General features: G+C 47.8%; 1 protein-coding gene across 1 annotated transcript in view; it reads left to right on the plus strand.

Moving 5' to 3' along the window:
• PLOD3 (procollagen-lysine,2-oxoglutarate 5-dioxygenase 3) overlaps positions 1–24,275 on the plus strand; it is a 32,236-nt gene that overhangs the window by 5,880 nt on the left and 2,081 nt on the right. The window contains exons 2-18 of the mRNA XM_035135716.3: positions 9,407–9,498; positions 10,707–10,843; positions 12,039–12,202; positions 14,098–14,210; positions 15,111–15,174; positions 15,662–15,759; positions 16,130–16,231; positions 16,606–16,737; positions 17,653–17,774; positions 17,878–17,982; positions 18,105–18,230; positions 19,317–19,458; positions 20,359–20,472; positions 21,209–21,274; positions 21,371–21,475; positions 23,045–23,191; positions 23,558–23,683. Of these exons, the coding sequence (XP_034991607.2) occupies positions 9,407–9,498; positions 10,707–10,843; positions 12,039–12,202; positions 14,098–14,210; positions 15,111–15,174; positions 15,662–15,759; positions 16,130–16,231; positions 16,606–16,737; positions 17,653–17,774; positions 17,878–17,982; positions 18,105–18,230; positions 19,317–19,458; positions 20,359–20,472; positions 21,209–21,274; positions 21,371–21,475; positions 23,045–23,191; positions 23,558–23,683 (1,955 nt within the window). The remainder of the gene's footprint in view (positions 1–9,406; positions 9,499–10,706; positions 10,844–12,038; positions 12,203–14,097; positions 14,211–15,110; positions 15,175–15,661; positions 15,760–16,129; positions 16,232–16,605; positions 16,738–17,652; positions 17,775–17,877; positions 17,983–18,104; positions 18,231–19,316; positions 19,459–20,358; positions 20,473–21,208; positions 21,275–21,370; positions 21,476–23,044; positions 23,192–23,557; positions 23,684–24,275) is intronic.

Genomic DNA, 24,275 nt, shown 5'->3' on the forward strand with positions numbered 1-24,275 from the left:
AAACATGCCAATTCCTGGACCGTCCGTGGACTGTATTTTGAAGGCGATTGGGCTGCATCTGGCCCCCGGGCCTTAGTTTGGGGACCCCTGGTCTAGATTGTCTGAGGGAGCCCACCTGGTAGGTTGGGGTGTGTGAGGGCATTTTCTGTGGCAGTGTCTGAGCTGTGGAGTTCCCGCCACACAGAAAGGTGAAGGCACACCTGTTTCTCGTGGCCCTGACACCTGAGAGATGTGTTTTAGGGCTCACCCTATTTTCGATTGTGGCTTAACTGTTTTTTAATACTGTATTTTTAACTGGTTGTAACCCAGTTTGGGCAATGTGATAAGCCAAACCATGCAGCCACAGGAGGACTAGGCGAGGAACACTCCCTCATCCCAGCCAGCTCCTTGTTTCCTCTGGTGCAAACATGATACCAAGACCTGTTCACAATGAAGGAAAGGATGAGGGAGGCATGACCAGTGATTGGGGATGATGGGTATTGTAGTCCAGCAGCAACTGGAAAGTCCACATATTTCCCCCCCTCCTGACTTGGCGCTAACATGCCTGCTACTTTTCCTTTAGCACCATCCCACTAACTTAATTCAGCTGTCGAACTGGGGATATTCGAGCACAAAGTTTGACCACTTCTTCGCATAGGGTTTTCTCATTCCTCTTAATGCTCTTTCTTTTTGTCCATTTTTTGTCCTGCTCCTGTGGCAGGTTTTGTTAGGCGGCTCCCTGCTAAATAACTTTTCTTTCTTCCCTTTCTCGGTTGCCTGTGATTGACTGGTGCCATTTTTTCAGCTTCTTTCTCTCTCTCTGAGCGCACGGGACAATTTGAGACGTTGCTGGCTGGTTCTCGAATTCTCTGGCGACGCGGGGAGCGGGACTGGCTGGGAAGGCTCTCGCCAGACTTTCCAGAGTTTGAGGAGCAAAAAATAGTAGCTTGGAAAATATTGCCAGAGGGATACAATCGTAGGTTGGCAGGCTAGGTGGCGGCGCCGACGGCTGAGACGAGAAACCCTTGTTCAGGAGAAGTTTGTTTTGATGTGGGAAAGGTGGCTTCTTTTTGGCTTGGGTTTAAAGCAGAGTGGATCAAAACCAATGATTTAAAAATCTTTTTAAAATCGGATTTTTTTTTATTTAAAATGATTTTTAAAATAAAATGCTTTTGGAGGAAAAATCTAAAGATAGTTTTCTATTTAAGTTACGTTATGGTCCAAATGCTATTCATCAGGAAATAAGGATTTATTTTAAGTTTTTCATCTGTGCTAAAACTCAGGTTTCTTTAATTGCTTAACCACATCAGTTAACAAACATGGATATATATGCTGCCATGTTATTCTTGACTAGTGATTTAAATCAATTTTATTTAAATCAAATCCACCCTGATTTAAAGGCAGCCTGTTTTTTTATTGTCAGAGCTCAGGTGTGAAACCTTTTTCTTAGACTGAGGGCTGCATCAACTGAGGTACATATACATTTGCTTGAAGTACCGTGTTGGTCTTAATATAAGCCGCACTTTCCCCCCAAATTTCGACCATGAAAAGTTAAATTGCGGCTTAAATTTGCTACCTTACAAAAATTGGCTTTTACGATATCGCTGCTGAAGCAGACACGCGGTGAAACGGAATGGGTGTGAGTGCCTGCGGAATTTTAAGGGAGTGGCTTATATTCGGGTTATTGTCTTTTTTCCCCTCCTCCCCCTTGAATTTTAAAGGTGCGGCTTATTTGCGGGTGCGGCTTATATTCAGCCCAATACGGTAGCTGTTAGGGGAAGGACCGGAAGAGCATCTGCTTTGCATGCAGAAGGTCTCTGGTCTAGTCTCCAGCAAATCCAGGTAGGACTAGGAGAGACTCCTTGCCTGAAACCCTGGAGAGTCGCTGCCTGTCCGTGCGGACATTTCTTCGCCAGATGGGGCAGTGATCTGGGTCTGCACAAGGAACCTAGGGAGCTGCCTTAGACTGAGTCAACCCACTGGTCCATCTAGCACAGTAATGCATACACCGACTGGCAGCAGCTGTCCAAGATTACAAACCAGGTATCTCTCCCATCCCTACCTGGAGATGCTCTACAGCTGAGCCATGGCTCTTTTCCAAGTACAGTGGTACCTTGGTACTCAAACGCCTTAGTTCCCAAACGCTGAAAACCTGGAAGTAACTGTTCCCGGTTTCCAAACGTTTTTCGGAAGCTGAACATCTGATGCGGCTGTCGGCACTTGTTTCTGGGGCGCCTGCGCCAATCAGAAGCCGCACCTTGGTTTTTGAGCATTTTGGGAGTCAAGCGGACTTCCGGGACGGATTAAGTTTGGCGCTTTTGTTTTTGCTATTTATTTTGCGTTTTTGTTTTTGAGGCTTTTTTGGTTAATTTGTTTCTGTGACTGCGTGGAACCCAGTTCAGCTACCGATGGATTGATTGTGTGACTGTGGAAATGGATAAAAGCCCCCCATCCAAACAATGACTATCATCAGTGCAAGAAAGAAAGAAATAATTTTAATTTTGATCATCTACAATACTGTCTTATTTATTTTATAGTACAGTACATTGATTATTGCTTTCATAAATGATTATTGATTATTGCTTTCATATGGATCAGTGGTCTCGTTAGAAAGTAAAATTCATGCTAAGTTGCTGTTTTAGGGGTTGTTTTTAAAAGTCTGGAACGGATCAATCCGTTTTGCATTACAGTGGTGCCTCGCTTAACGAATGCCCTGCTTAACAAAATTTCCGCTTAACGAAAGGATTTTTCGAGCGGAGGTTGCCCCGCTAGACAAATTCGTTTTATGAAAAATTTGTGTAGCGAATCGCGGTTTCCCATAGGAATGCATTGAAATTCAATTAATGCGTTCCTATGGGCAAAAAATATTTTTTTTCAATGCATTCCTATGGGATTCGCTAGACGAATTTTTCGTTATAAGAAAAGACCCGTGGAACGAATTAAATTCGTCTAGCGAGGCACCACTGTACTTTCTATGGGAAAGCGTGCCTTGGTTTTGGAACGCTTTTGGTTTTGGAACAGACTTCCGGAACGGATTAAGTTTGAGAACCAAGGTACCGCTGTACAAAGCCGCTTCCTAAGGACGTCTTGGCATCCTCTTTTCCCTCTGCTTCTGCTCTCTCTCCCTGGGTGACCTGGTCTTCTTTCTCCCCAAGGTACGGCTTTCTCTGTGCTTTTACCCTCCGACTAAGAGGGACCTTCCCTTGTGAGCCGGAGGCCTCCCGACAGAGCAGCAACCTTGGCCTTCCCCCAAGGCTGCATTCCTGATCCCCTGAAAGGCCCATTGAGGAGCCAGAGGCCCTGGCGCTGTCTGGGACCGTCGGAGCCAAAAGGGGACGCGCAGGGCTTTAAAAGGAGGAGAGTGGAGGGAACCCAGGATGGAGTTACCACTTAGCTGTGCCAGGCCTCAGAGACACAGCTATTGTGGGGTTGTTGTTGTTTTTTATTGCCGGAACGGTGAGGAGAGACGGGGCCCATCAAGATATCTGCCCATCACTCTTGTCTTGGGAAACTCCAAACACAATGTGCCTTTTATTCTCATTTTAATTCCATCCGCCATTAGACTGATTGCAGAGACTCGGCTCTGAATAATTGCTACTGTTAAACCACTCTGCCCACATGGTGCATGGCCTTAGAAGTTGGACTAGAGTTCAAATTCCCCGCTCGGTCCTGGTCTAACCTACATCGCAGGGTTGTTGGAAGGTTGAAATGAGGCTGGGGAGAGAATTGTGTCTACCCCCTTGAGCTGCTTGGGGAATAGGTGGGGGCGTGCGCATAATAAAATACGCAAATAAATGCCCTGTATTTGCGCTCTTGTGCAGGGTCGGGGTGGCGCAAAATGCTTCTCTGCCAAGTGTGGAATTGAGCAGCAAACGCAGAGACCAGATCCGCTTGTATCTTGTAAGGAATGGTAGAAAGAACCCTGGGGTTTTTCTTTTTTGCTTTTTCAAACTCCCTGAAACAGAAAACTAGCGCAGCAGGGCTCAGCTACCTTTCTTCCTGCAAGTTCTTCGTTTTGCAAGGAGTTTTTCAACGGGTGCATTTTTAAAACTGCTCCTTCCATGCCCACCTCTCATTCTGAAATGGCACCACCTGGTCAGGATTCTACCATTCCATTCCGCCGCTTCCATCGCCCGGGCCGGAAGTTGAGATTTACCAAAATCCGCTGGCTTCCACTCTGGTCCTGTAGGTTTCAGTGACGCTGCCCTTGCTGTGTGGTCTCAGAGGCTTACCGTGCCAATGTGTGGATGCTATTGTGCCATGTAAGCACATGAGGCCTCTGTGTGTGTTTGGCGAAGCCTGTGGAACTCATTGCATTAGATTGATTTTGCTCAGGTTCCCATCAGTTCTGGAACAGCAGGGAGATCTGTGGCAGATGCATCGGGGGGGGGGGATTATTTTTTCTTTGAGGCTGTACCCACCTCAACTGCATGCCACTCAGCACCCTTTTACCAGCCTGTCATGCCTTACATTGATATAATAAAACAGTGGCTATTCTCTGTTCCGCCTCCGTTCCTGATTTAGTCCACATGAGAGAAATCTGGTGCCTGATTTTCTTCTAATAGAGATTATTTATTGGTCCCAAATGACGGGACAGCATTGCACCCATCTTCCATAAATGGATTGATCAGAAGAGGCGGGAATTATAGGGACAGAACTACAGTACCCAAACTGTATAGAAATTTATTCGTGTTCATGACTGCAAAAAATGGAAAGAAGAAGAAACCCGGATAAAACAAGAATAGATACAAAAGCTTATGGAATACGCAGAAATTGTGAAACTTACTGGAAAAATAAAAAAATCAAGTTAACAAAACTTTTTTATATAAAAGAGTGGAAATGGTTTATTGAATATTTACAAACAAACTGTAAACAGACAAGAACATTGACAGGATTATTGTAATAACCTGCAGTTTTATAAGAGTGTACAGTCGTACCCTGGAAGTCGAACGGAATCCGTTCCGGAAGTCCGTTCGACTTCCAAAACGTACGAAAACCAAAGTGCGGCTTCTGATTGGCCGTTGGACGTTCAGGTTTGCGGAGTTCAGGAGCCAAAACGTCCGAGTGCCAAGGCATTCGGGATCCAAGGTATGACTGTACATTTAAAGTAGATGAATAAATGATTGAGTTAAGTTAATTTGGAATATGCAGGGGGGGAAACAAATTTAAGGAACCACAGAAAGGGGGAAGTCGAGTTTCAATACGCCAAAATGATTGTAAAGTTGCTGAAATGTATAAAATTGAAAATCATTTTTAAAAAATTTAAAAAAGAAAAGGTAAGAGGTGGGGAAAAGATCATCACTGAGTGGTAGAGAATCTACCCAAGTTCAATTCCCGATCTCTCCAGGTAGACCTGGGAGAGAGAGTCGCGTCTGAAACCCTGGAGAAGCCACTGTCTGTCTGAATCGCCCATAATGATTGAGATGCCACAGTAGTTTGAGGCAGGATAAGGCACAGATTCCTGTGAGTCAAAAGGAACTGTGTTGGTGAGATGACTCACTAGGCCCCACTCCCCAGAAACCTGGCAATGGACCACTGGATCGAGACTTATTTCTCACAGCTGGTTGGAGCTGAAGATGCCATGAGAACGAGGAAGAGTCATTGGTCCCAGCAGAGTTACTCCGATGCTCTGAGCCAAGGCTGCAGCTGTGTGGGTTGCAGTCTTCACTGCAAGGGAGGCTGCGCATGTGGTTTTTTTGCATGCATTGCATGTGCAGAGAGAGGCCTTTCTCCTCCTAGAAATCCATTGCATCCGTATTCATCTGTTTGTTGAGATATGGAGGGTGGGGAAGACCAAAATAGGGTTGGCGGGACCAGTCTATTGCCTGGACAAATACCAGTATATTTTGGCTGCTGTTTTAAAATTGTCAAATATTCCATAAAGCCATGAATGCCACCGTTGAGATGGCGGCTCACTTAAAAATAAAAACGATTTACAGTGTTATTTGTCAGCAAGTACAAGAGTGAAGGTTCTTCTCCTGCTAGTAGTCTGACGTATTCCTCATTGGGCAAGGCTGCGTGGCAGAATATCTGCTTTGCAGAAGATTCCAGGTTCAGTCTCTGGAGCATTTCCAGGGAAGGCTGGGAAAAGACTCCCTGTATGAAATGCTGCTGCCGGTCAGTGTAGGCAGTGCTGAGCTAGATGGACAGAAAACCATGCAAAAGTTTAAAAAGCAGCCCCGCATATAAAAATACTTTAAGGTGATTCCAACACAGATGATGACTGGGTTGAGGTTCTTTACTTAAAAGCCTCGTTGGAAGAGGAAGGTCTTCAGAAGCAGATTCCTCAAAAGGCACCTGTATGATTTGCAAAGGGAGGGAATTTCAAAGGGAATGTATTGTTTTGGGTGTTGCCATCGGTCTGTCTCAAGAGACAATGGAGTGCGCCTCCGGGAGTGAAGCCAAAATTCTGGGTTAGCAGCACCGAAATGACCTTCCCGGGGCCCAAACCTGGGGGGAGTGTCTGGAGGTCCTGGGCTGCCCAGATGACAAGACCTCCCCTCCCGGCCTCGCTGATGTGATCCAAAGAAAAGCAGAGCAATATGTTTTGCACCAGTTTGGCTGCAAGAACTGCTCCAAGGAGGTGTACAAGATGCCAACCAACTGTCTTAGGGACTCCACTCCAGATTAGGGTAGGGTTCCTGAGCCTTTTCTTCTCTCAAAGATACCCTGCAAGACAGCAGAAGTTTAGGATCAGAGTTTTCCATCTGACCCTCGCTTCCCTCTACAGCACATACAGAAACCCCATTCTTGTTTCAGGTAGGTAGCCGTGTTGGTCTGAGTTAAAACAAAATAAAAAAATTCCTTCAGTAGCACCTTAAAGACCAACTAAGTTTTTATTTTGGTATGAGCTTTCGTGTGCATGCACACTTCTTCAGATACACTGAAACAGAAGCCACCAGACCCTTATTCAGAGGGTGGGGGTGGGGGTGATGGGAATGGGTGATGGGCTGATAGGAGTGGTAAACCTCTTGATGACTGTTAACGACTGTTAATGACTGCAGTTGGTCTTGCGGGGGGGGGGAAGCAAGGGCTGAGGTGCTAAGGAAAGCTTGATCATGTATAATGAGATAAGAATCCTATGTCTTTGTTCATTCCAGGTGGCTCCATGGTTTTAAGCTTGGTAATGAGTTGCAATTCAGCAACTTCTCTTTCCAGTCTGTTTCTGAATTTTTTCTGTAATAAAACAGCTGCTTTGAGATCTTGTATAGAATGTCCTGGGAGATTGAAGTGTTCTCCTACTGGTTTCTCTGTCTTGTGGTTCCTGATGTTTGTTCCATTCTTGTTTGTTGGTCCCATCCCCTCAATCTGCCAGAGCCTGTCTTTGCATGCAGAGGAAGTCCCAAACTCACAGAGAGTTTGAGACCCACCTGGTTTAGCCAGCCAGTTGAAGCCATTCCTGGGGTGTGACCGCTGTCGCATGCTGGCAGATTCTAGGAGCCACAGCTGAGAGATGAGTGAAGGCTGGGGGGGGGGAGGTGGACAAATTGCCCCAGAAGGAGCACGACATGTCCCCACCAGAGGTAACACCCCATACAACCCAAAGGGAAGGTGCCACCACAATAAAGGCCCTATTCCTGTATTGTGAAGAACAGACCCCCAATAAAGATCTCCAGGAGGCCTTCTCACAGTGATATATTGGGTATATAAGGGCAAAGTGATCTTTAGGTAGAAGGATACAGGGTTGCAGGCTTATTCTGGATCCAGTCCTGAGCCTGTAAGCCAGCCTTCCCAAACCTCGAGCTCTCCAATTGTTTTTGGCTCCCATCTGCCCTAGCTGGCCAGTTGTGGCTGATGTCAGTTGTCGTCCAAAACATCTGGGGAGTGCCAGGTTGGGGAAGGCTGCTGTAGGCTGACCCAAGTGTTGCTGTACAAAAGCCTGAGAGAGGAATGGCCCAGTGACTGCCTTGCATTTATAGGAAAACTTTTATTCCCGTCTTTTAAATACAAATGGAATCATTATCATATGTACTGGCCGCACTATAACCAAGAGTTTATTTGTAATTAGTGTTCTGTATCAAACCAGTTGATGGTTAAAAAACATCTGCGTTGAAAAGTTTATGCTTTTTCAAATGAACAACCCTTATTTGACCAGATCTCTTTTGCCTGGTTAGATGCCAGCCAGCAAACCAAAATTATTTCTTTCTTTCCTTTGGTGCATAAGAGCGGGCCACATTGCGCCTGACCTTGGCTACTACTAGCGATGTTGCTTTTGGGAAGCTTCTCTGCTTACTCAACACGCTTGCAGCTGGCGCCTGGAATACGTGTAGTTCGTGGCTCCGGTGTGATCTGAATCTGGGTCCAAACCAAACCCACCTGGCTGCCTGAGCGCGCAAAATCTGCGCTCCTGTTAGCAGGGATCCTGTTGGTGTTGATCTCCGCTCTCCCCCTGCTCTCCCCCTGGGCCTCTCTCCTCCCTGCTGCTTGCAAGGATGGAAGAGCATCTTTTCCAGCACTTAATCACCAGGAATGTAATAGCTTGTGAGAAGGTAGACAGAGGGAGATGGCCCTTAGGCTATGTGCTACTGAGGGAGGAGGGGACACTTTGGTGAGCTGAGCTCTTGGTAAGGTAGTAGAGAAGAATTTAGCAACCTTCAATTGGAGGCTTCCTGGGGTGAAAGCTGGGCATAGTGTCTTGCGGTGGTCTTCAACTTGTCCAGAACCAAGACCCACCTCTGACACCAAGCTGCAACATGGGACCCACTTACAATTTGCACTGTTGATTTACACTGTAGGATCCCATCTTAGGTGGGGGTTCGCTTCCAGGGGTTCTGTATATACAGGAGAATCCCGCATACCCAAACCCAAGTAAGGCAGAGAGCTTAAAAGCTCTTTCTGTGCTGAGTAACCCTAAGTAGATCAGACATAAAAAGAGCTTTTAATATTATTATTTGCATACAGCCCTATAGCTATAGAACTCAGGTCGGTTCGCAACATAAGAATACGACATAAAATCCACAAAAGACATAATAAAAAATAAAAACAAAAACAAACCAATCTTCCACAACACATTTAAAAGGGGACACTTTGGATGTCACTCAGCCAAAAGCCTGGTTTCAATCCTGAAATCCTCGGGGGAAGAATGGGCTAACAATATTTCCAAGTTCATGTATCCAAATACTTTGCCTCTCCACAAAGAGCTCTTGCTAAATTCTCTACGATTGCTGGACTTGTTCAAGCTGCGAATGCTTCCAAAAATCTTCAGGGAAAATATGCACTTATGGTGCCATCTCCTGCTTTTGAGGAACTGGCTTGGGGGGGAAAAACATTCTTAATTCCTACCTAGCTTCTTTTAGGAACCTGGATCACAGCCCCCCCCCCCCCCGAGATAGATCCTGGCTTTGATAGCCGAGGTGCAGTTTATATATGTAAATCCTCTGGTTTCCATTCCTGATGCCATTTGGGGAATGTGTGTTCCTATTTTCAGGCAAACTCCTGGTACTGACAGCTGCCACAGATGAGACAGAGGGTTACCAGCGCTTCCTGCGGACGGCCAAGTACTTCAACTACACTGTCAAGGTGCGAGAAACTCTGAAAATAGCAGATATTTCCTTTCCATTACAATAATAAAAACATTTGAGGGGGGGGAGGTAGAATGTAGAGCCAAATTTCAGCTCTTAATTTAACTGTCCCTGGATTCTAGTTACAGGTAGGTAGCCGTGTTGGTCTGAGTCGAAGCAAAAATTTAAAAATTCCTTCAGTAGCACCTTAAAGACCAACTAAGTTTTTATTTTGGTATGAGCTTTCGTGTGCATGCACGGGTATCTGACGAAGTGTGCATGCACACTAAAGCTCATACCAAAATAAAAACTTAGTTGGTCTTTAAGGTGCTACTGAAGGAATTTTTTTATTTTTGTCCCTGGATTGTTTCCCCTATTTTAAGAAGTAGTCATAAAATAAGCCATAGCAGGATTTTAAGCATTTAAGGAATATAAACCATACCCCGGGAATAAGACATAGTGATAGGCGCAGCAGCAATGCCGTCAGTGGCAGGAGGAGGAGGAGGAGAAAAATAAGGCACCCCCTGAAAATAAGCAATGGGGGGGGGTTGAGGAAAAATAAATATAAGACGGTGTCTTATTTTTGAAGAAACACGGTACCTCAGCAGTCTCGTTCTCTGGTACCTCATGGAGCATTACTGTATGGCGGCAGCCAGGGGAAACCTTTCTGAGCCTGAGGGCCGCATTCCCTTGCATGAAACCTTCCAGGGGCCACATGTGAATTGATGGTGGAAGGGACAGAGGCAAAGGTGGGCAGAGCAGCAGAGGAGACTCTTGCCTTTGCACAATAGGCTATATTCCATCCCAGGGCAGGCCCAAGACATTTTGGCACCTGAGGAGAACCACAAAATGGTGCCACCGGTCTGTAACGGGTGCCATTTCCTTGCCAGGGGTGGGTGGCCAACAGCGTCTCCTCTTCGCCAAGAGGCCGCTGTAGAGGTGGCATTGATGGGACTGCCACGGAGGCAGCAGATCCAGCCTCCAAGAAGTGTCCCGTCGCTGTCGTTGCTACCACAGCAGCAGGCAGCCCATTCCTTGGAAGATGGATCTGTTGTCCTTGTGGATCTTGCCGCCTGAGGCGGTCACCTCACTTTGCCTCGTGAGTGGGCCGGCCCTGTTCCATCCAGGCAAGGTGGAAGAGGCATTATCAGTTGAAGGGCAGTTTTGCTTCAGAAGAAAATAACGGATTTCTACCCCTGTCTTTCCCTGTTGCTGTCGTCTCCCCAGACTCTTGGCCTAGGAGAAGACTGGAAGGGTGGGGACGTGGCTCGGACGGTTGGCGGAGGACAGAAGGTCCGGTGGCTGAAGGCGGAAATGAAAAAACATGCCAATGAGGAGGACCTAATTGTCATGTTTGTAGACAGGTGAGCTCACAGATTCTCTCTATGCCAGTCGCAACAACTTGACTGTGAGGGAGGCCTACCTCGCAGGGTTTGTTATGAGACTTAACACTTAGATGTTTGATCTGTTAATTTCATTTCATTTCACTTCTTTTCTTTTCTTTCTTTTCTGCCTGCGTGGGCCCCAAAACTCAGGACAGGTGAGATGAGGAAATAATATATTAGCTGTGCAGGTCACAAGGAAATGGTTGGCGTTGTACTTAACCTGATAAGGGAGTGATGGGGAGGTCAGGGTCTTTTCCTTTTGGAGGGAGGAAAGTGAGGGGGTGGGCATGGAAACGGGAGGAAACTGAAGCTTGGGATGGGGGTATCCTTCTCCGGGGAAGAGTGGCAGCCGACCATTTAATTCCCACCCAGGTATTTGTGATTTATCACACTTTAATGGGTAACCTGGGAAGAGCTGTGTTCAAATCCCCCTACTTGTTAATAGAAGCTGGCTTGGTAGCTTTGGGCAGGTCAGTTACTTCCAGCCTAGCCTACCTCGCAGGGTGGTTGTGCTGATAGAATTCCATCCCAACCTCCATTTGGAGTTCCTTGGAGAAAGCACATGGTTATTAAAATTGATGGGCAACCAAGAAGATAAAGGGTCTGGAAACCAAAAAGGCTGATGGCCAATGGTTGAAGGAGCTGGGTATGTTTAGCCTAGAAAAGAGGAGACTAAGAGGTGATATGATAGCCATTTTCAAATAACTAAAGGGCTGTCCCTTGGAAGATGCAGCAAGCTTGTATTCTGCTGCTCCAGGGGGGATGACCCGAATGAATGGATCCCGTTGCAATAAAGGAGATTCTGACTAAACACCAGGAAGAACTTTATGATGGTAAGAGTTGTTTGACAGTGGAACGGACTCTTGGAAGTGGACGGACTCTCATTTATTGGATGTTTATAAGCAGAGGTTGGATGGCCATCTGTCAGGGCTTCTTTGATTCCTGCATTGTTGGGGGTTGGACTAGATGACCCCCAGGTCCCTTCCAGCTCTACAGTTCTAGGATTCTATAAGATGTTGAATGAGTACTGTTAGTAATTATAAATGGGCATGCTCTTTTCCTGGAGAAGGCCACAGGCGGAACTTGCAGTCCCAGCCTCACGATAAAGCATTGCCTTGCTTACCTGAGGCCCCTCGCTAAAAGCTCTCAATCTGCCCTCATGTCTGCTTCCCAGCTACGATGTGATCCTGGCAGGGAGCCCCATCGAACTCCTCTGGAAATTCCTGCAGTTCAAGAGCAACGTGGTCTTCTCAGCGGAAAGCTTCTGCTGGCCAGAGTGGTCGCTGGCTGAGAAGTACCCGCCGGTGGGCGTGGGAAAACGCTTTCTGAACTCTGGAGGTAAAAGGCCAGCTTCCCTTCCCTGTCCCCCTCCAACTCCCCCTCTAACAACCTAACTTGAATTCTATGCTAGGAAGGCGCATTGGAATCTGCTACTGGAATCAATTATCCAAAGATGTGCATGGGTTTTGCACAATTAATATTCCGGTGCCGAGTGCCAGGTTTCCAAATAATACAGCGTTTCTTTAGCAAGCGGTGTGGGTTTGGATGGGTAGGTGAAACTTAAGGAGGAAAGCATTATATTAGGAAAGCATTATGTTGGAAGAAGGAATGAGATGCTCACTGGAGCTGATACAGTGGTCTCTCGGGTTACAAATGCTTCAGGTTACAGACTCCGCTAACCCGGAAATAGTACCTCGATTTAAGAACTTTGCTTCAGGGTGAGAACAGAAATTGTGCTCTGGCGGCGCAGCGGCAGCGGGAGGCCCCATTAGCTAAAGTGGTGCTTCAGGTTAAGAACAGTTTCAGATTAAGAACGGACCTCTGGAACAAATTAAGTTCTTAACCAGAGGTACCACTGTACTCTTCTGTCCCGAAAAGTACTGTTACTGCTTTCTTTCTGCTTGAGGTTCTAGCTATTTGCTGCTCACACGCTTGCAAGTTTATATCTGCAGCCATATGGACTAGAAGCTTGGAGCAGAGGGAATTGAGCGTAAAAGTTATTTAATATGCTAGATGCTAGATTAGGGGACGTGGGGGGCGCTGTTGTCTAAACCACCGAGCCTCTTGGGCTTGCCGATCAGAAGGTCGGCGGTTCAAATCCCCGTGGCAGGGTAAGCTCCTGTTGCTCAGACCCAGCTCCTGCCAAACTAGCAGTTCGAAAGCACGTCAAAGTGCAAGTAGATAAACAGGTACTGCTCCGGCGGGAAGGTAAACGGCGTTTCCTTGCGCTGCTCTGGTTTCGGAGTTCCGTTGCACCAGAAGTGGCTTAGACATGCTGGCCACATGACCCGGAAAAACTGTCTGCGGAGAAACGCCGGCTCCCTCAGCCTGTAAAGCGAGATGAGCGCCACAACCCCAGAGTCGTTTGCAACTGGACTTAACTATCAGGGGTCCTTTACCTTTAGATGCTAGATTACAAGCTTGCACAGCAAATGTGAGCATAACAGGGCCTGATTGATGACTGGCTTCTTAGCACCTTCTGCTACGAGCACCTGTAACTATCCTGTCGCCTCCAGCTAGGATGCTGCTGCTGCTACTGCCCTTCTGGAAGTGTGCCAGGATTGTAGCTCAGGTGTGCTTTGAAAGTGCCCTGTGAGTAATAATCCAGCAGCGTGACTGTTTCTAAAAGGCTAGGTGCTCGCCTTCCAGTGGCAGGCTTGGTATCCAAATGCGGAGATCGGCATTCTGAGAATTCCTGCTTTACTTAAAAAAAAAGAAGTTTCTAGTCCTTAAGGCGGGCTGGGAAGCTCAGGCCTGGAGACCAAATGTAACCCTCCTGGCCTTTCTACCTGGCTCTTGGAATTCTTACTGCCCCCTCAGGTACACCTTGAGGATTTTAGCCTGGCTGGAATGTGTTTTGAGCTCTGAGAATGCCTCTTGCTTGTGGAGGGGTGTGTGTGTGTATCTCTCTGTGTGTGTGTATACAGAAGCTATCCTATTCTACAAAGATGATATCTGTGATATTTTAATGTATTTGGAAGCCGCCCAGAGTGGCGGGGGAGGCCCATCCAGATGGGCGGGGTACAAAAAATAATAAAATAATAACAATAACATAGATCGGCCCAGCCACTTTTGCTTCTGACCACTGGCACATGGCCCCCAGGAGGTTGCCAGAAGGGAATGTGGCCCTCGGGATAAAAAGGTTCCCTACTCCTGCCTTAAGGCTGCAAGGGTAGGCTTGAAACAGCACATACCCCCTCAAAAATCCCAAAATTGGTGTCTCTCTGTCTCAGGGTTCATTGGCTACGCCCCCACCATCCACCGCATCGTCCAGCTCTGGAAGTACAAAGATGATGACGACGACCAGCTCTTCTACACACGCATTTACTTGGATCCTGCCTTGCGGGTGAGTCTGTTGGGGTGAATGGGTGAGTCTTTGCTGCTCTTGAGAAACGAAGACTGGGAACCCTGTGGCCCTCGGGGCACTGCTGGACTACAACTCCCATCATTCCCGACCGCTGGCCGTGCTGGCCGTGGCTGATAGGAGCTGGAGTCCTGGCAAAATCTGGAGGGCTTTAAGAGACTACCCTGCTGCCTGTGAAGTCCGTTTGACTTCCAAAGCATTTGAAAATCAAAGCGTGACTTCTGATTGGCTGCAGGAAACTCCTGCAGCCAATCGGAAGCCACGGAAGCCTTGTTGGATGTTCAGCTTCCAAAAGAACGTTCGAAAACTGGAACAGTCACTTCCGGGTTTCGATCAATCGGGAGCCAAAACGTTCGAGAACTAGGCTGTTCGAAAGCCAAAGTACGACTGTAATAGATCTTATTCTAATTGCCCCTGCTAAAAACCTTGCAGTTTTTGCTGTCACCTGATCATCTTGATCTGCTAAAAGAAAGGACACCGTAGCAATGGAAAGCAATAGACATTTATTATTTGTTTATTTGTTGCACCTATATCCCACCTTTCCCCTCAAGGAGGTCAAGGTGGTTTTTTTAGTTCTACCCCATCCTCGTTTAATCCTCACAACAACCCTTTGGGGTAGGGTGGGATGAGAATGGGAGTGACTGGCCCAAGGTCACTCGGTGAGCTTCACGGCCAAGTAAGGATTGAACCCTGTTCTCCCAGGTCCCAGTCTGATGCTGCAACCACACTGAATTTATAAATAGATACGACATATAAATCCTCGCTGGATTTGTGTCTGTAGTGGCACTCTATGGGTGCTTTTTAATTGTAGCATTTTGATGGAAGATTATGGTTATGCAAGGGGAGGCTTCTGTTCTTACCTCCTCCTTCCTGTCTCCCTAGGAGAAACATAAGATCACACTGGATCATAAGTCAAAAATCTTCCAGAACCTGAATGGCGCCATTGGTGAGTGGTTGGTATTTTCTGTAGCAGAGTTCCGGTTGTCTGTGAATGAACAGATCAGTAGGGCAGCCAGAACTATACATTTAAAGCATCATGATACCACTTGAAACAGTCACGCCTTCCCCCAAAGGATTCTGGGAGCTGTAGTTTGCTAAAGGTGCTGCTAGGAGGCCCCTATTTCAGAACTACAATCCCCAGAATTGTAAACTGCTCTGTAGCTCTACTCAGCATCCTTAACAAACTGCATTTCCCAGGATACTTTTTTTGGGGGGGGGGCCATGATTGTTTAAAGCGGTATCGTAGTGTAGATCTCCCTGATCTGCATGTTTGAAAATTCATAGTCATGAGGCAAGCTGCAGAGCACAATAATTCCCATTGTGCTGTGGACATTTATGAAAGGGGAAACATGGGGTTTGTTTTGGGAAGCAGAGATTCAGTTTGTCCCATTCTCTTTATCCCATCTCTTTATTCCATCCTCCTTGTTTTACAGACGAGGTAGTTCTGAAATTCGAACAGACCCGAGTGCGCGCCCGGAACGTCGCTTACGACACCTTTCCTGTCGTCATCCATGGCAATGGGCCCACCAAGGTATTTGAAACAACCTTATTCCTTGGGGTTGGGAGTCTCTGGCAGCTCGCTGAAGCTAAGCAGGTCCGTGCCTGGATGGGAGAACCCACTTAGCCCAATGGACAGAAGAAAAGCAGGATAAAAGCACAAATAAACAATGTGGATGTTGCGTTTCAATTTGCCTCTGGGCTTTGTAGCCAAACCAGTCTTGAAACATTGTCTGATATCTGGGAAGGCAAGCAGGCTCCCAAGCTTACAGTCCTCATGGTGGCAAAACCCACAAAGAAGAATTCAGGTGTGTGGGGGTGTTTGGGGCAACTGTCCTCTATTTTTTTCCCCCTCCCCTCATCTTGCTGACTGGTGTTCTTGCCCTCTCCTTCCATCCCTGCAGCTGCAGCTGAACTATTTGGGAAACTACATCCCTAACACCTGGACCTATGAGGGGGGCTGCGAAGTTTGTGAAGAAGGCCTCTTGGATCTGTCAGGTCTGCCGGTGAGTCGGAGGATGAATCGGGATGCGGAAGAGCCAGCTGTGAGGCTGGAGGTGGGGGAAGGTGTTGAGGGAGCGGCAAGGCCAGCTCAATACATTTTTTGACCGCCTGAGGCGAAGGACAAAATGGCTTCCCTCTCGCTCCTCATACAGAAATGAACTAAGCTGCTGTCGACGGGATAATGCCCTCCTCCATATCTGGGGGTGGTAGGGCTACCTGGGAACAGGAAGCAAAGACAAGGGGCACACACATACCCTCCATCCATCGCTTCTTCCGCCTGAGGCAGCTGCATCACCTTGCTGGTCCCTGCGAGAGGAGTGTTTGAGAGTGGGCTTCTATTTGAGCTCACCTTTCCTGTGGCCTCTCCTTTTTGCAGGAAGAATCATATCCACGCGTGCTTCTGGGTGTGTTCATCGAGCAGCCCACACCCTTTCTGCCTCAGTTTCTTCAGCGTCTCTTGACCTTGAATTATCCATACTCTCACCTCCGGCTCTTCATCCACAATCGCGTGAGTTGTGTACACCCACCCACACACCCTGCAAAGGAGAGGTATTTTGCGCTGTCCCTAACTGTAGCCTAATCCTCATTTTACATTTAAAGCTCAGGTCTAACTAGACCTTCAGATAAACAGCACGAGGAGCAGCAGGGGAAGGGCTGTCCTAGCTTCTTAAATGACTTTTGGGACTCGGGACCCATGGCACAAATTTGCATATGCCCTAGTTATTTATTTTATTTGCTTTGTAAAATTTAAATGCTGCTTGACTGTTAAGAAGAAGAAGAAGAACACCTCAAAGTAGTTTACAAAATGATAAAGCAATGAAATTATCACTAAGGAAAATGCACAGCAATATCTTAAGACATTTGAAGAGTTAAAATACAGATATGTATCAATGCCTCCAGGCAAATTAATAAGCTAGATGACCAGTGGCTTCCAACTTTAACAGTTACAGCTACCCTCAAAGCATCCTGGGTACTGTGGTTTGCTATGGACATTGAGAATTTCTAGGAGACCCTTATTTCCCTTGCGGAGCTACATTTCCCAGAGTGGTTAACAATCCATCTTCTTGGGGAACTTGGGGAATTGTAGTTCTGAGAGGGAAACGAGGGGTTACCTCACATTTCTCTGCTCCCTTAACAAACCACACTTTCCCAGGATGCTTTGTGAGAAGCCAGGACTGACTTAAAGTGGTAGAATAGAGGTTTAAATGTATGGCACGGATATGACCCATATGTTTGGGGGCGGGGGGGGGGGAATTGAACCCAGGCATTCTGAGGTTCTTCTGCATCTGTGGCATTTTGATCTCCTGTTCGGGCCTGGACGTGAAGGCGTAGGAACTCTCTGCCATGTCAGAATGTGGCAACGCCAGGGAGACTCTGCTTCCCTGCTAGGGAGGCTCATTTAACATGTCCCAACCTTTTCCAGGAGGTGTATCACGAGCCGCACATCGAAGCCGAGTGGGAGCAGCTCCGTGGGGCCTTTGAGAGCATCAAGCTTGTCGGGCCAGAGGAGGAGCTGAGCCAAGGGGAGGCGAGAGACATGGCCATGTAAGTAAAAGCAGAAGGTGGCAGTAAAAGCCAGTGGAATTTTCTCCCGTAAGAGGAGAAATGTTCTCAACCCATTCTGACAATTTCCCTGCTTGTGCAACAGGGATCTCTGCCGCCAGGACCCCACCTGTGACTACTACTTTAGCCTGGACGCTGACGTGGTCGTGGCAAACCCGGACATCTTGCAGATATTGATCCAGGAGAACAAGTAAGCAATGCTTCCTTTTTCCTCCCCGGAGCCTTTTATAAGACCATTTGTATAGCATTTCTCCTGCCCCCACCTCCCCATAAGCGACTTCTCTTTTGCTTCTTTCTCCCTCCGCGATCCAGGAAGGTGATCGCTCCGATGATGTCCCGCCACGGCAAGCTTTGGTCCAACTTCTGGGGGGCCCTGAGCCCCGATGAATATTACGCGCGCTCAGAGGACTATGTGGAATTGGTCCAGGGCAAGAGGATGTGAGTCGTGGTCAGAAGCGGGTGGGAAGAAGAATTATGATTAGTATTTATTTATTAAATTTATGCACTGCTCTTCATCTGAAGATCTTGGGGTGGTTCACAACGTAATAATACAGGAGGGTTCTGCTTTGCTCCCAAAAATTTCATTTGCATATTTAAAGCTTTGGTCTTCAGCTGGGGGGTTGGGACCCCTTGCTGGGTCACGGCCTGAGATAAGGTGGGTCACAACAGCGGAACAGCCAACATACAGGTATGTGGTACCCGAAAAAGTTATGACGTAGGCCCCAAACAGCATGTGGATGGGCCAAAGGTCGGCCAGAAGACAACAGGTTTAGACTGCTAATAATAATTGTGCACGGCTTAGAGAACCTGGCTAGCTTTTATCCTTCTTTTCAAAACACTAGAATCTGTGGGCGTCCAATGATGAAGCTGAATGCTGGAAGATTTAGGACAGATAAAAGCAAGTTCTTCTTCACGCAGTGCTGCGTTAATCTATGGAACTCGCTGCCGCAGGAGGCAGTAACAGTCGCCAACCTAGATGACTTTAAAAGTGGATTAGAGAAATTCGTGGAGGAGTTATTGAAGTTATGCTATGCTCTGCCTCCACAATTGGAGGCAGCCATGCTTCTGAATACCAGTTGCTGGAAACCACAGGAGAGGAGAGGGCTTCTGTGCTCAAGTCGCACTTGCTGGTTTCCCGCAGGCATCCATTTGGCCACTGGGAGAACAGGATGCCAAACTAGATTGGCTATTGGCCTGATCCAGCAGGCTCTTCTTGTGCCCAGCTCTTCAGCAAAAAAGTTCCCTGAGCATCTTACTTGCTAGTCCATTAAAACAAGGCAGTTCCTGCCCACAGGCTTACAGTGATATGACACAAAAGGAAAGAAGGGACCAGGAGGGAAGAGGAATCCCCCCCATAGTTGCATAACTTATGTAAGTTACATAGATCTGCCAGTGAAACGAATAGATTTGGGAAGAAGGGAAATTGCGGTGGAAGGGAAATGCGACGACTAGAGGGCAGAATAGAAAACGATGGCCACTTACCTTCTTACTGAGAATTCTCCTCTCCCTCTTCTCTTCCTACAGCGGAGTGTGGAACGTCCCCTACATCTCTCAGGCTTATTTGCTGCGAGGGGAAACTCTGCGCCAGGAGCTGCCCCAGCGCAACGTCTTCACCTTGGACGACACGGACCCAGACATGGCCTTTTGCAAGACTGTGAGGGAGAAGGTAAGGAACGCTTCACCTCCCAGACGTCCCATGAATCAAGATCTCTCTGGACTCTGCTCTTCCAAAAGCTGTGTTCTGTCTCTTCCAGAGATGGTGCAAAAAACCCGACACATTTGCCTGGGTTTGCATAAATTTATTCTACACCTAGCACTTTTGGGGAAAGTCAAAAGATTAACAGAAGCTCTGCCCCGCTTTGGGGAGTTTCACTGCTGGTTCGCTGCCCTGGATTTCAGTTCTACCTGCCCAGTCTTAAAAGCTAGAGACCCCCTGTCAGGGGATTGTTGCGGCTACTCTCGACTAAAGACGCTCCAGCCTGCTCTGTCTTTAAGAGCTTTATTGTGCATACTATTTACAGTGCAGAGACATCAGAAAACATGACTGCCTAGTCTGATTCAGAACCCGGCAATGGCGCTTGTCTGCTTTTGCGCCAGCATAATAGTCTGGGAACTCCAAAACGCTGCCCCCTTGCCCTGCGTCGGGAACTGGGCGCCTGAAGGGGCTGCGTTCCTTCGCCTGTCCCTTGGCTGGAGTGTTGCAGAGGCTCCGACACCATCCTGCGCTGCCCTTCCTCCTCTGGCCAGCTGGGTCGGTGTCGAAGCTCTGATACGTCTGAGCCCCCTCTCCACTCCGCTCCATTCCTCATTTCCTCCTCCTGACTCACTGCGAAGTGCTGGTCAGGGTGACTGGCCACCACCTACGGTTCTCTATACCGTGAATGATGTTCTCAATAGCAAAATTCTGTGATCTTGCAGAACACATATAACCATACAATTTTCTGGGGGTTGGGGGAGCACTTCTGTGGCCTCCCAGGATGCGTGTATTTGGGGGTGGAGGGTGGCTATGGTAACTTTTTTCTACTTATCCAAATTTTAACCATCTATTCCCTCCCCCACCCCCCAGGGCATCTTCCTTCACATCAGTAACCGGGACGAGTTTGGGCGCCTCCTTTCCACCTCCAGATACAACATATCTCACCTATATCCTGACCTCAGGCAGATCTCCGAGAATCCCCTGGTGAGAAGCCGTCCAGTTTCCTGCCTTCCATAATTCCTCAATGCACTGGGGTGTGATGGCTCCCTTCCTGCTACCCATCTTCCCACAAGTTTGAGGGGGGGGGGCCTAGCCAAGCGCCATCTTGTGGCCACTGTCCCGCATTGGGGGACCCCCCTGGAGCTGCACACTTACCTAAAAATTTACCACAATGTCTTGATTTGGCGTTCCCCCAGGATTGTGGGAAATCGTAAATGGCTGTTGCCCAACTGAGGTTTGCCCTTTTAGTATCCCTGAAGTGATGTCACACTGGAGTATAGTGGGAAATTAAAATGGCAGCTCCCTAAACTGGCCACTCGGTGCTTATCGGATCTGAGTGCCAGTTAAGAGCCCAGTGTCTCTGCTGCTATACACAGTGGTACCTCGCAAGACGAATGCCTCGCGCAACGAAAAATTCGCAAGACGAAAGCGTTTTGCGATGTTTTTGGTGACTCGCAAGACGATTTTTTTGTGGTTTTGTTTTGTTTTGTTTTTTTGCCGCGGCAAACCATGCTTCGCAAGACGAAATTATCGCAAGACGAAGCGACTGGTGGAACGAATTAATTTCGTCTTGCGAGGCACCACTGTACTGGATTATTTTCATAGCATATCTCTGCAGCCATGAGGTCTAGAAACTTGCTCCTTGTCATTTGGGGAAATCCAAGATGTACTCCCTGGATCCCTTAATGTCTCTATCCTCTCCCCCCCCCCTTTGGTTCAGGATTGGCAGGAGAAATACATCCATGAGAATTACACTCAGGTACTGGAGGCGGAATATTACGAGCAGGTAAGCATCTCTCGGTTGCCATGCCTTTGCATCACGCATCTCATGTCTCGGAAACTCTCCTTTCTCTTTCATGCCAACCCTTCTCCCCTTTTGCAGCCCTGCCCTGACGTTTATTGGTTCCCCGTGTTCACCGACCAGATGTGTGATGAGCTGATAGAAGAGGCAGAAAACTTTGGCCAGTGGTCCGGAGGGAAGCATGAGGTGGGAGCCCTCCCTTTTTCGAGCCTAACAGAAAGAAGAGCTTTGCTGGATCAGGCCAGAGGCTCATCTAGCCTTGACATGTTTTCTTATTCTCACAGAGGCCAAACACATGCACCCTGCGGTTTCCAGCTGCTGGTATTGAGAGGTTGTAGGGACGTGTGGCGCTGTGGTCTAAACCACTGAGCCTCTTGGGCTTGCTGATCGGAAGGTTGGCGGTTCAAATCCCCGCAATGGAGTGAGCTCCCATTGCTCTGTCCCAGCCCCTGCCAACCTAGCAGTTCAAAAGCACGCCAGTGCAAGTAGATAAATAGGTACTGCTGTGATAGGAAGATAAATGGCGTTTCCATGAGCTCTGGTTTAGCGGTTTAGACATGCTAGCCACATGACCTGGAAAACTGTCTGTGGACAAACGCCAGCTCCCTTGGCCTGAAAGCAAGACGAGCGCCAAAACCCCATAGTTGCCTTTGACCAGACCTAACTGTCCAGGGGTCCTTTTCCTTTATTATTATTATATTCAGAGGTGTCTCCAAGGGGAAAGGGGGGGAAAACCGCCATCTTGGCCTAGCAGCTGTTGGTAGCCTTATCCTCCCTGAATTTCTCTATAATCTTAAGTTTTGGTGACTCCATCAGCTACATCCTGCGAGAGCACAGTCCATAATTTAACTGTACACTGCATGATGAAGTTACTGCCTTTTTTGTCTGTCCTGGTTCTCCCAATTTTCAGCTTCCCTGGAATACCCCCAGGCCCTGCTTGCATGCTCCCCTGTCTGGGCATCTGCTTGGCCACTGTGAGAACAGGATGCTGAACTAAATTGGTCCTTGACTTGATCCAGCAGGTCTTTCCTTATCCTTGAATTCTAGTATTAAAGGGAGAAAAGCATCTACTTTTTCAGCACCTTGTATTCTTTCATATACTTTTACTTGCTAAATTACAACTCCCATGAGAGGTTTCAGCTTGAAATTTTGGGCAAGGGGAGACAAATGTGGCTTGGGGCATCCTTAATCGTTATTATTATATAATTACAGTCATACCTCAGTTTGCGTCCGCTCCGGGTTGTGTTTTTTCACGTTATGAACGCGGCGGACCCGGAACTGTTTACTTCCGGGTTTCACTGTGCGCACATGTGCAGAAGCGCCGCTTGGGTTACGGACTTTTCGGGGTGTGAACGGCACCCTGGAACGGATCGGGTCCGCAACCCGAGGTACCACTGTATAGTGGTACCTCGACTTACAAACCGAATTTTTCAACTTACGAATGGGGGTAATGGCCGCACGCTTACAAATGTCTCGACATCCGGGGGGGAAACGTGGCGGTTTTAGATAGGGATTTTTCGACTTACGAATTTTTCCATTTTCGGTGCATTCCTATGGGAAATCGCGTTTCCAATGGCGTTTTTTGACTTACGATTTTTTTGACTTACGGAGGTGCTTTCGGAACGTATTAAATTCGTAAGTCGAGGTACCACTGTATAAGATTATTGTAGAATCTTAGAAAAGGCAGTGGCGGAATTTGCCAGTATGTTGCTGATTTCTCAGTACCATTTGCCTCGGCGATTTTGCCTCCCCCAGGATTCCCGGTTGGCTGGTGGCTATGAGAATGTCCCGACCGTTGATATCCACATGAACCAAATTGGTTTTGAGAAGGAATGGCTGCAGTTCCTGCAGGACTACATCGCTCCCGTCACGGAAAAGCTCTATCCCGGCTACTACACTAAGGTACCAGCTCCTGGGGTTTGTCGGGGGTGGGGCAGGGGGAAGCATCCAGTCTGCCTGATGAAGCATCACAGCTGAGGTGTTGGAAAAAGGGTCGCTGCGAAGAGCCCAAGTGTGGAGGTGAATAGGAAACTGTTCTGAGCTTTGGAAGGAAGCAGAGGAGGGAGGAGGAATAATCAGACCATCTCCAGTTTCACGAAAGCTTCAAGTTTTTTCTCACATCTGGTGGCTATTTATAAACCTAGGCATGGCAGCAAAGTGGCGTTTCCTGAATTATTTCCACTATTCTTATTTTGGGTGTGGGCAATTTTTTGGGTGTGGGTGTGGGCATTCTCCCGCAAGACAATGCTTGACACTGCCATTCTGCAGGCACGAGCAATCATGAATTTCATGGTCCGCTACCGCCCGGATGAGCAGCCCTCGCTCCGGCCGCATCACGATTCCTCCACTTTCACCATCAACGTTGCGCTGAACCACAAAGGGATTGACTACGAGGTGAGTGTCCCCTAGAGGGCGGGAGTTGTAGTGGGGTTGTGTGTGTGTCTGTGTGTATACACAGATAAAGATACAGGTGGCGCTGTGGTCTAAACCACTGAGCCTCTAGGTCAGGCATCCCCAAACTTCGGCCCTCCGGATGTTTTGGACTACAATTCCCATCATCCCTGACCACTGGTCCTGTTAGCTAGGGAATCATGGGAGTTGTAGGCCAAAACATCTGGAGGGCCGCAGTCTGGGGATGCCTGCTCTAGGTCTTGATGATCAGAAGGTTGGCAGTTTGAATCCCCACGATGGGATGAGCTCCTGTTGCTCTGTCCCAGCTCTTGCCAACCTAGCAGTTCAAAAGCACACCAATGCAAGTAGGTATAGCTGCGGTGGGAAGGCAAACACCGTTTCCATGTGCTCTGGTTTCTGTCACGGTGTTCCATTGCGCCAGAAGCAGTTTAGTCATGACCCAGAAAGCTGTCTGCAGACAAACGCCGGCTCCCTCGGCCAGAAAGCGAGATGAGCACTGCAACCCCATAGTTGCCTTTGACTGAACTTAACTGTCCAGGGTTCCTTTACCTTCACTCTACACAGGTACAAATAC

Source organism: Zootoca vivipara, chromosome 12 (assembly GCF_965207765.1).
Source record: "Zootoca vivipara chromosome 12, rZooViv2.hap1.1, whole genome shotgun sequence".
NCBI classification, from domain to species: Eukaryota; Metazoa; Chordata; class Lepidosauria; order Squamata; family Lacertidae; genus Zootoca; species Zootoca vivipara.